Raw genomic sequence first — 11,196 nt, 5'->3', positions numbered from 1 at the left:
TCATGCCTCTTTTGTTCAGTTGTATCAAACATTTTGGATGAATCCACACAGAAAGACAAAGGTGAGGCATTTTTAGCATCAACATAATTTTTATTCTCCTCACAAACTAATCCACAGCATAGGCCAGTTTCACACAACTGTGTGAATTTAAGTGGGGTGTGGGGGCAGCATATAGGTGCATACACAGCAATCCCAAAAGTTAACACTGCTTCTCTGAACATACAAACAAACCTAACAATATCCATGTAAACTGAAGCCATTGTCAGACAGGACCATAGTCAGCAAGCCCCTCGTCTTCTTGCAACAGTAAAAATATGCAATCGGCACAAAAACAAATTACTCTTAACAAATTAAATTCACATGAAATGTTATAAAACATTATCCTACTGAGTGGACATGCTCAGTCTGTTTATGAAGCAGGAGTAAAGCACACTATGTGGTAAATGATTTAAGTGGCAGGAGGTTTTCCTGACACACAAAGCACATAAAACACGTTTAGTTATTGTTTTCCCTTATAGGAACAGTTCGACATTTTGGGAAACATGCTTATTCACTTTCTGGTGTAGAGTTAATGCTAGATGATGAGATCAATGCCACTCTCATTTTCTTCCATTAAGGCTACGGCCAGTTAGGTTAGCACCTGAGCCGTTTGTTATCACAAAGATTGGAAACAGATTGTCTGGCTCCAATGGTGAGAAAATTCAACTATCAGCACCTCTGAAGCTCAGTAGTTAACACATTATATTCTGCTTCTTTAATCCTTACAAAAGAAAAAAGAAAAAGTTTAAAACGATAATTCCATTGGCGGGTTACACAGCAGACCGTTTGTTGCCTGGTAACTGCCGAGAACCAAGAAACAGTCCAGCATATAATCCTCCCTAAAGCATCTGACAGTAATTTTAAAGTTTTTTTTTGTATATATCAAACGAACAAATTACAACGTGGTTATCTGTTAACTTCAGAAGTGCTGAAAGGATTTTTTTGCGTTTGACAGCAAGTATGTGCATTTCCCTAAAGTGTAAAACTAAACTTTTAAGCACACTGTTGCACATCCTTCACAAATCTAACTGAGCTACATGGGAGCTTCACAAGAGAAATTAACTTTTGATATGTTGATGCAGTAGCTTCAGTAATTATACTACGTGAGTGGGGGCGATTTGTAGAGAGCATGCATGAAGCAGAACAAGTAAACCTTAGTTTGTGTCACACTCTGAAGGCAAAGACTGCAATCCAAATGAGTTTCCCTAAAGCATCTCTATGCTACCGTTATCTCTACTTCACTGTGGGTTAGTGGAACAAAGATAACATTTCTGCTTAAATGCTTTGGGAAACTTGGCTTTTCCTGCTTCAGAGCTTTAGATATAAACAGAAAACTCCATGTACATTTTCCATGGCAGCCAAATTACTTCTGGGTTGTGATTCTATAACCAACACTTGTTTAATTTTGAAAATAACTTTGTCTTCTCCACCAGCCTAGCTTTAACATGTGGAGTGTCTCGCCATAACAGTGGGGGGAAATGTTTGCAAAGCCAACACATTCTTGGCTGAAAGGAAGAGGCTGCCACAAACAGAACCTGATCTAACTCTTTCTACCAATGGCTCTGTGTTGCCTACAGCGCCACCAGGTGGCTCCGCAACTGGTGGCTGTGTGTCTTCAGTGTATCCTCTTAGTGTAGGCATTGCAAAAGCTAAGGCATGTTTTGTAGTGATGGCTACAATGCAGGCTTTGAGTAGAGGCATCTGGGAGAGCGGAGCACCTGGCCTCCACGCAAAGCGAGTACCAGATGGAGAACAGAGCCTCCCTGGATTTTATAGTCTGCAGCTGTTTTCTCGTCGTTCCTACGCAAAGAGAGTAAAGGGATGCAGAGCAGAGGACGTCAGGCAGCAGAAATGCCCCTTTTGAAAAACTGAACTTTACATATTGACAGCATGGTTAATGACAGGACGTCACAATGACATATCTTTCAGAAGCCATGTCACCAAAAAAACAAAAAACAAACATAAATTAGCATAAAATATAAAACATTCTTACAGATATAAAGATATGCAACTTTAATTTTCTTATTGTCAATTAATCCCTGGAAAATTTCAATTCTATTGTATCTTTCATGTATTTTATTATGTTTTATGTATCTTATACTTAAAGTCTGTGGGTTTTCTGTTTCAACTGGCTGCACAGAAAATTTGCCCCGCAGGGCACAATAAAGTTAATGTTGAACTGAAGTTAAATACTTTCCCACTTCCCTACCGTGTCTGTGGCACTCACTCCAAACACATTTGTTCCTATCAAAGATGTAAATCTTGAAAACAGGTCATAAATACATAGCTTCACTCTTAAGAATGGCTCAATAATTTCCAAAACAGCTGTTTAGTAGTTTTTAACAAATTGTTAGTGGGATAATTCATTGTTGGTTTTGGTCTTTTAACAGAACTTATTGACAATAAGAAAAATATACAGAATGTCTCCAACTTTACGCTTTAATTAAGAAAGTGTTTCTTTATCTTACATCTGTTTTCCACTGTAGATCAACCTCTGCTGTTGGGGAGGAATCCCCTCTTTCTCCTCCACCCTTTCTTTAATCCGCTCCACCTGGATGGAAATTAATGCAAAACACTCAATGCTCCAACACATACTGGACAACTAATCCTCGTATGTTATTATCAGCACAAAGCAAAAGAGAGGAAATAATAAATGATCATATACCTTATCTGTGGGCTCTATGTCGATCTCTATCTCCTTGCCAGTGAGCGTCTGTAATAAAGATACTTTTGTGTTATTGTTAAGAAATTTATGACAATAGATACAACTCAGTGACTCAGTAATAACAACTGTTCAAATGACTGGCTAACTGTTCAACCGGGCTAATCGTTATACTTGCTATGCCTTACCTTCACTTTTATCAGCATCTTTGTTGACTTGTTTTTCTAAAATTCACTGAAGCGGGATCAGTGGCGTTATTATATGTTAACTGAATCTATGATTTGACCAACTGCGGGTTGATAGATAATGTTAATGCGGTATTTTATGAAGAAACTCGATATTCCCTTCCAAAAAATTCAATGGGTGTTTCCTGTGTTTCTCGGCGATTCCCACCGCCCCTTTTTTCTGTATGTCGACGGTTCCGCTTTAGTTGATTTCGGACTTAGCATCAGCTTCATGTACCGTCGAAAAAGCTAACAAATTGTCCTAAAATGATCTTGCATTAGCGTGAGCAATGTACCAACAAAAACAAGCCGAAATGTGTTTTTCTAAATACCTAAAAAATAATGCTTAAGGCATCAGCACAACGTGTCGTAAAGCGTTTCTCGTATTTGTAGTTTTTGCCTACGTATTGCTTACACGATGAAGACCTTAAAGAACTACAAGGTGGCCGTCAGTTGGTGTCCGCCCCCGTAAAACTTCCCGCGTAAACAGTGGGAAAGGAAAGGAAGCTGCAGCACAGACAAAAAAATCAATCATACTTTTTTAAAGGTAAATCTTGTCTTTTGCTAAAGCTATAAGATAACCCATTCTTTGACTAACTGGTAACTTATGCTAAGGTAAAGGCCAGTTTGCAAGTGGATTCAATTATGATTCTTTCAACTGGTTGTAACCTTGAATTTTGACGTGGGGGCTGAAAAAGCGACGCTGTTCTGATCAGTCGTATGGTTTAGTGTAAATAGCATTAGCAGTAGCATTTCCAGCAGCGTGTAAGCTAGCTAAAATCGCCTTGTTACACTTAAACAGAGTAGTATGCACTGTTCTGGCTATTGTTGTTTTGTCTTTTGAATGCGAAAAAGATATTTGCTTTCAATGGGCTTTCAGACCATACAGCATGTTTGCTTGTAGTTATTGGCATTTAGTGACCATATGTGTGTGTATGATTTTATGAAGTGGAGTTAGAGAAAGTGCTCCTTTTTTATTTTTACAGATTCATATTCCAGGACAAACTGCTTCATTTCACATTGTTTCTCACACCATCTCCTGTTTCCAAAATGCCTCGCATTGAGAATGACATTAAGCTGGACTTCAAGGATGTGCTCCTCCGTCCAAAGCGAAGCACACTCAAGTCTCGGAGTGAGGTGGGTTTTTTCCCCCCACATGAAACCTGTCTGATTTAAATATAGATTATTCCAGTTCCTGAACTTTTAGTCATCTTTGAGTAATCACAGTTCAGAGAGAAAAAAAAATGTCAGCTCTTATTCACCTTGTGAGTGGAGTGACAAACCTGCATCTGTAAAATACAGGCTCCTGCCACTGTTCTGTGACTGTAGTAACATCTAGTGAATCATGATGAGAATAAATGGTTTCCCTTAGTAGTTGAACAAATCTATTAAACTATCAAGTACACTAAGTTCTTGTTTTTCTTCTTCTCTATTTCAGGTGGACCTGATGAGGAGTTTCACCTTCAGGAACTCTAAAGGCAGTTACAGAGGGATCCCCATCATCGCTGCTAACATGGACACTGTGGGGACCTTTGAGATGGCCCTGGCCTTGCACCAGGTAGGCTATGCATGTGGGGTCTACATCAATCACTTATTATTCCACAAAGTGCTTCACAGAGCAGATGTTGAAGTCTCAGTTATTTGTTTTGTGGGAATGGAAAGTGACAAAAGTAGTCCAAACAAATAAGTCTACGTAAATTTAATGTAAGCTGCCAACACTATAATGCCTACAATTTTACATAGCAGGCTGATAAATGAAGACAGGCCCTAGTTCTCTTACCCGCCCTTCTCCAACGACCAGATTAAAAACAAGAGGTGATCAAGTCCTTGCGATCATTGTTCCCATATGCCAGAACTTAAGCACAGGTGGCTTTTGTGTAGCATCTTTTTCTATGCCCTTGTAATGATAATGAATAACACACACTACTGTATTTAATTCAGGACCCTCCTGGCCTTTTTAGCCACAGTAAAATAATTCGTATCTGTTAGATTAAAAAAATATGCACACACAAAGTTAATTGTTTTGGTATTTCATTCATTTATCTATGCCTTTACTCAATGATAGTTATTAAACCTGCCCCTCGTTGCCATTAGATTTCATTGCACTGTCCACAGATGACAATGTGAACCAGAATTGTGTCCTGGAATATAAATGTCTGCATAAATTCATTAATGTGTTGTTCTTTGTCTCCTCCACTAGTTCACTCTCTTCACCACGGTTCATAAACATTACTCTATTGATGACTGGGTGGAGTTTGCAGCAAAGCATCCCGAATGCCTGCAGGTACTAAATTATTATGTACCCTTTTTATTTTAGAGAGTTTTATTAATGGTGGTGTTGGTGACACAGCTCTCTCTCTCTTCTCTGTTTATCTCCCAGAGTCTGGCAGTCAGCACAGGGACTGGTGAAAATGACTTTGAGAGGATTTCAGCCATCGTGGAGGCGGTGCCACAGCTGCAATACATCTGTGTCGACGTGGCAAACGGCTACTCTGAACACTTTGTCCACTTTGTCAAAGACGTCAGGCAAAAGTTCCCCTCACACACTATAATGGTTTGTAGATGTCTGTTCAATGACTTTAAACTGCAGTTTGTGGGGTTGTAAAAAGGAATGGATGTTCACTAGTTAACAATTCTTGGATAAGTAATGAATAAAACATTTTTTATTATCATTTTTATTTTGCTCAGGCAGGAAATGTGGTGACTGGAGAGATGGTGGAAGAGCTCATCCTGGCTGGCGCTGACATCATCAAAGTAGGCATCGGACCAGGTGATCACAGCGTAACACTTACTAACACATTTCAACATCAAGAGAGAACATCATCACCTCATCACCTCAAGATGTTAACCTTGAACTTTTGAATAGATCTCATTCTGTCACTTTCTTAACACAAAAAATTCATGACTATTGACACATTAACATTATTAACTTGTGAGTGCATCACATCATATATAAGAACACATTCAATTAACAGAGCTGTATTTGAAAATAACTTTCTTGGAGTAACACATGGGTATCAGGTCAATTCAGACTGTGTTATATAAGTGGACTGTAGACTAGAAATCGTAAGCCTCATCCTTTTGCCCCTGTGTCGTCCTCTGCAGGCTCCGTGTGCACCACCCGCAAGAAGACAGGGGTGGGGTACCCCCAGCTTAGTGCTGTGATTGAGTGTGCAGATGCAGCCCATGGACTGGGTGGCCACATCATCTCTGTAAGTGATTGTCTTCTATAGTTATTCTATAATCAGAAGTTCTACACAGTTCTGCTTGTGCAGATTTATGTTAAAGTAATAGTTTGACATTTTCAAAACTGGGCTTTTTCTCTTTTTTGAAGAGAGGTATTTTTTCTATGTGCGGGACTATTTCTTGGCTGGGTGCAGTAACTTATTGGAGGCTTGTTGTCACCATGGCAACACGCGGAGACTCCAGGAAATTACTGCAACAGACCAAGAAAGAGTCTGATACATAGTTAACTGTAAGACAACAAATTGTCGTTTTCACACTTTGTTCTTTGTACAGTTTACACAAACAAGATATTACATGGCAATTTGAGAGCTTCAGCGCTGTAGCTGTTTCTAACTGTGTCCAGTGTTTAAGCTAAACTAAGAGACTGTACACATGCAGCATGATAGTCACTCTCATCACATGTTTGTTTTGTCTTTTCCCCTCTCTTCTCTCTCACACAGGATGGGGGATGTACTTGCCCAGGGGATGTCTCAAAGGCTTTTGGTTAGTTGTTGTTTTTCTTAAGCTGAACTCAAATTCGAACCATAGCAAGAAATATTTCTGTTAAAACTTTGTTTGGCTCTTTAAATGCGACTCTCAGGTGCCGGAGCAGACTTCGTGATGCTGGGTGGTATGCTGGCAGGTCACTCAGAGAGTGGGGGCGAGATCATTGAGAAAAACGGCAAGAAATACAAGCTGTTCTATGGAATGAGCTCCGACACAGCGATGAAGAAACATGCAGGCGGTGTGGCTGAGTACAGGTCAGAGTCACAGAAGTGTCTTTCTTCTATGTTGCTGGGTGTTTTCCTATCAGTACTGATCACTAAACACACAGTGTGCATTGATGATTGTTATCAACACTGTCTCCTGAGGATAATGCTAGTATGTTGTTTGTTTTTTTATTTCCATCCAGAGCATCAGAGGGGAAGACAGTTGAAGTTCTTTACAAAGGCCCGGTGGACGTGACAATACGAGACGTCCTGGGCGGGGTCCGCTCCACCTGCACCTATGTTGGGGCAGCCAAGCTGAAGGAGCTGAGCCGCAGGACCACCTTCATCAGGGTCACCCAGCAGCTCAACACTGTCTTTGGCAATGACAGCTGAATGTGCCGATCCTGCTTCAGATTGAAGGATAAGTCTGCATCACTGCCTGTCTGACTCCCTACAAGCTGTTTGTGCATTAACCATGTGTACACACAAGTGAACAGACGTATATATTAATACTTAAATACTGTCATTTTTATCCTTTTTTTTAACACGAGGAGACATTTTCTTCAAGTTGGTATTTCAATGCAATTGTAGTATATTAAGCATGCAGACTCCGAGTCGCTTTACGCTCTGAAGGTTAACTTTTTCCTTACAATTCCCAGAGTGTTTCAGGTCTCAGTGTCTCTACACAGTAAGATCTAAACTACAGCAGTAACTCTTCATCTCCCTGTGTCTCTCATCATTCCAATGCAAGGTCCTTAGTTGTTCTCTTTACATGTATGCATATAAGTATCTGTCTATAAACAGTATCTACAACATGTCTCCGCTCTGTGCTGAGATACTGCCTTTGTCACCCACATATAAAACAATAGCAAATTATTTAGAAAGCCTAAATATGTATGTGATTGCTGTGGCTAATTGGGAAACTAAACTGTTTTTAAAAATGCAATCATTCCCTCACTCGTGATGTTTTGCACTTTAATGATTTGAGAGCCTAATATTTAGTTTCTGTTATTGTCTCATGGAAATGTTTTGACACTATTTCACCTACTACTGCATATGTATCTTGCATAATTACATTTCTTTTAATAGCAGGTGAATTAGATTAGAGAATTTCTATATGAACCAGTGGACGCTGAATGCGAGTACAGTATGAGGTCGCATGCAGTATGTAGTAATTGAAGACTGAATTCATAGCAGAAGTGTTATTCATTATAATGTGCCACTTTTCTGTTCTGTGGTCCTAGCTTCTCCTGATGCATAGCATACATGTTTGTGTGAGCCCACTGAATTTATGATTCATAGCCTTTAAAGCAAGTGGTCATTCCTTGAATTAGCCTTGGAAGTTTTGCACCGTAAGTATTGGGTATGGTGTCACCTCACACAGCATCTGGTCTGAAGTAAATCCATTTCAAGCTGTTCTTACATGATCTATGTTGTTTCATTTTGTATTGTCACATTGGTGCGGAAATGATGTTTTATGTTGGCAAAACATAAAATTAAAATGCAGTTTATCTTTCAATTTTTATCATTTCACCTTTTATCCAGTCAATAAAAACATTCCACATTTTAAAATTTTACTGGCTTTATTAATGATTGGATCATTCACAATGTGTATATGATACAAGAGCCACAGATTTCCATGTTGCATTTCACACTAAAGACCAAAGCGCTGGAAGAGCCTGTATATTTGAGAGCAATGACGCATTCACCACCAGTAGATGGAGACAAACATCTTAAACTGGCAGGCAGAAAAAAGTTGAGTTAAATCATAATATAACATATATATATATATATATATATATATATATATATATATATATAACATAACGTTGTGTACATTAGCAAGCAACACTCCAAACAAACTAATTAATATTGCTACGATTAAAAGATATTCAGCTCAAGATATTACATTGCCCATGGTGTATGATAAAAAAATCACCTCATGGGCTTATTACTGATACTTGCACTGACAGCACTATAATTTTCATTAGACATCAACTTAACACTAATCAGTGAGATTTATACTCATGCACTTCTTAGCTTTGTGTAATGATTAGCAATGATCAGTGAGGTCCCACGAATTACAGAAGCTCACAAACCACTTCTGTGATGAACCGGCCACCAATAATTTCTCCACAGGAACATTTAGGCCTCTGAGATTGCTGGGACATTGATTGGTTGTATCTATTGACATCCCTGTAATGACTTGTCCCACAGCGGCACCTCCATTGCTGATTGGACCAATCTCCGCTATTTTGGGCATTTTCTGGTCCCAGTTGAACAAAGGGGGCTAGGTCCCAGTTGTTAAGACCCATCTTAATTGTGAGTATTTCTTCCCTCTGGTGCTGTCTGGTTCTTCTGAAGAACGACAGTGAGGAAGGAAGAAAGCTCCAAAACACTTCCACCATTTCAGGTCGTGGTACGGCCTCATCTCCATTTCCCCCCTGATGTGTGATTAATGCAGAGGAAACCCTGTGTTGTTTCTCTGTTTCGGTGTTTTCTCCTGTCTGCATCCCAAAAGCTTTTGAATTGGATGATACATCACAATTATCTTCATACTCTGTCGTGAGAGAGCTGAGCTGGTTATCTTTGCAGCAAAGACCGTAGACAGGTCCACCCCTCAAGTTTCGTGCAGACTTTTTGTCACATAAACCGATGATCCAATCAGACTCTTTGGGAAGACTGACCAGCCACCTCTGATAGTTAGGAACCGATTGGGTGCTACGGATGAGGAAAGTGGCAGCGCATTGCCCCATCCAACTGTTGTAGAAAACCTTCCTGTTGTCTTTAGACAGTGAAATGCTGGGGCCAAAAATCTGCGGCTCAAAGATCAGGTCTGAACCAGTGGTGAAGAGCTCCTGGTGGTTTTCTGGATCAACCAGAGTCAACAAAGCTCCCCAGAACTGGCCTGCTTGCTTCACCATTTTTTCACCATTCTGCCTGATCTCCTGGACTAGTTTGTCACGATCGCTGCCAGGCTCCAGCCCTTTTCTCAGATCCACAGCCTTGGCCTTCTCCACATCCTGGTGTACCTGTGAATACATCTGCAGGAATCTGAAGGTATCCTTCTCGTTCTGCGCTGCTTGCATGCTGCTCTTGCTGGTTTTGATGGCCACCATACGAGCAGAGACTGAACTTTGGATGCTGGTCAGTGAAATATCACGCAGGTTAGTCACAGCCTCAATGAGACGCACACTACAACGACCCAGCTTCTCTCTTTCACTCTTCTCCCACTTTTCCAGACTCACATTCTTGTCATCAGTTTTCACCAGTAAGGCCTTCTTCTCACCTTCAAACTTTTTCATGAGATCTTTGTGGGCGGTGGAGAAGGTCTTCATATTGTGTAGGCGGTGCTGGTCTTCAATGGCACAGGAAACACAAACACAGGTCATGTCATCCAAGCAGTAGTACTCCAGGAGTTTTCCATGTTGGGGGCATTTAGTGGTGCCACATAAAGCCATAGGTTCAGTCAGAGGATGAGTTTGTAGTAACACAGGTGTGGTCAGGTGGGCCTGCAGGTGCTGGACACACATGGAGATCTCACATTTCATGCAGGTCTTTCGTGCTGGTTTCCTGTCCTCTATACACATGTCGCAGAGGATTACTTGGTCCTTTTGTTGATTGTCAGACATGTTTTCAAAAACCGGAAATCCTGATTTGAATTTACTTGAAAAAGCGTTGAAGAAAGTCCTCAGGATCCTAATTCTTGCTCTTTGGTTGACTGTCTGTTGGCAGAAAACTGAAAATGAAGTCTGATTTTGCTAAATTCAGGTGTTCAACCGTTTCTGATCTCTCAGTCTTTTGTCTGAACACTTGGCCACATCCGCACTTGCTCAACAGTTTCGCTTTCAGTTCTGTTTTCTTAGAAGGTAGTCACATGTTGATTTTATTAATAATATGTAAACACTCACGGGGTGGATTTACCTGCAGGCTAAGTTGAGTTCACTGTTAAGTTTCATTTAACATATTAGATAAATAGATCAAGCAGCTCATTAGTTATAATAATTGATAATTAATAATAAACAATAATAGTTAAATTACTCCAGTTCATAAGCCACTTCCTTTGGCTGAGGTGTAATATAGCCTGATGGCAGTGGGGACAAAGGATCTCCTAAACCGCTCTGTTCTGCAGCTCAGCGAGATGCGACCTTGGCTGCAGCCGCAGCTGCTTCTCTGTCCTGCCTGAATGTTTAGGAAAGGGGGGTTGGTATTGTCCAAGATGGCCTGCAACTTACATTGTATGCGTCTCTCAAGACTGTCCAGACTCCTGCCAAGCACCTGTCCACTCTCCTTTTGTTCATGTCTGATATGCAGCTGCATAAAAAAGGATACTGAC

General features: G+C 40.4%; 3 protein-coding genes across 3 annotated transcripts; 1 reads left to right on the top strand and 2 right to left on the bottom strand.

The window, feature by feature from the left end:
* Nucleotides 1–69: 69 nt before the first annotated feature.
* nedd8 (NEDD8 ubiquitin like modifier) lies at nt 70–3,107 on the bottom strand. Its single transcript, XM_056369132.1, has 4 exons — nt 2,890–3,107; nt 2,705–2,752; nt 2,508–2,590; nt 70–1,839 (listed from the first exon to the last, which is right to left on the bottom strand). The coding sequence occupies exons 1-4, from the start codon at nt 2,905–2,907 to the stop codon at nt 1,713–1,715; spliced, it is 276 nt and encodes a 91-aa protein (XP_056225107.1). The 5' UTR covers nt 2,908–3,107; the 3' UTR covers nt 70–1,712.
* A 259-nt stretch (nt 3,108–3,366) lies between these two features.
* On the top strand, nt 3,367–8,437 carry gmpr2 (guanosine monophosphate reductase 2). The gene is made up of 10 exons (XM_056369131.1): nt 3,367–3,472; nt 3,912–4,062; nt 4,364–4,483; nt 5,126–5,209; nt 5,306–5,479; nt 5,614–5,695; nt 6,031–6,137; nt 6,612–6,654; nt 6,752–6,911; nt 7,064–8,437. Exons 2-10 carry the CDS (start codon nt 3,976–3,978, stop codon nt 7,251–7,253), a joined length of 1,047 nt encoding a protein of 348 aa, XP_056225106.1. The 5' UTR covers nt 3,367–3,472; nt 3,912–3,975; the 3' UTR covers nt 7,254–8,437.
* Nucleotides 8,438–8,571: 134 nt separating this feature from the next.
* Nucleotides 8,572–10,686, bottom strand: si:dkey-183c6.9 (tripartite motif-containing protein 16). The gene has a single exon (XM_056369130.1). It carries the CDS (start codon nt 10,490–10,492, stop codon nt 8,942–8,944), a length of 1,551 nt encoding a protein of 516 aa, XP_056225105.1. The 5' UTR covers nt 10,493–10,686; the 3' UTR covers nt 8,572–8,941.
* Nucleotides 10,687–11,196: the final 510 nt, after the last annotated feature.

Source organism: Seriola aureovittata, chromosome 23 (genome assembly GCF_021018895.1).
Source record: "Seriola aureovittata isolate HTS-2021-v1 ecotype China chromosome 23, ASM2101889v1, whole genome shotgun sequence".
Classification (NCBI taxonomy): domain Eukaryota; kingdom Metazoa; phylum Chordata; class Actinopteri; order Carangiformes; family Carangidae; genus Seriola; species Seriola aureovittata.
This window is presented reverse-complemented; position numbering and strand designations above follow the sequence as displayed.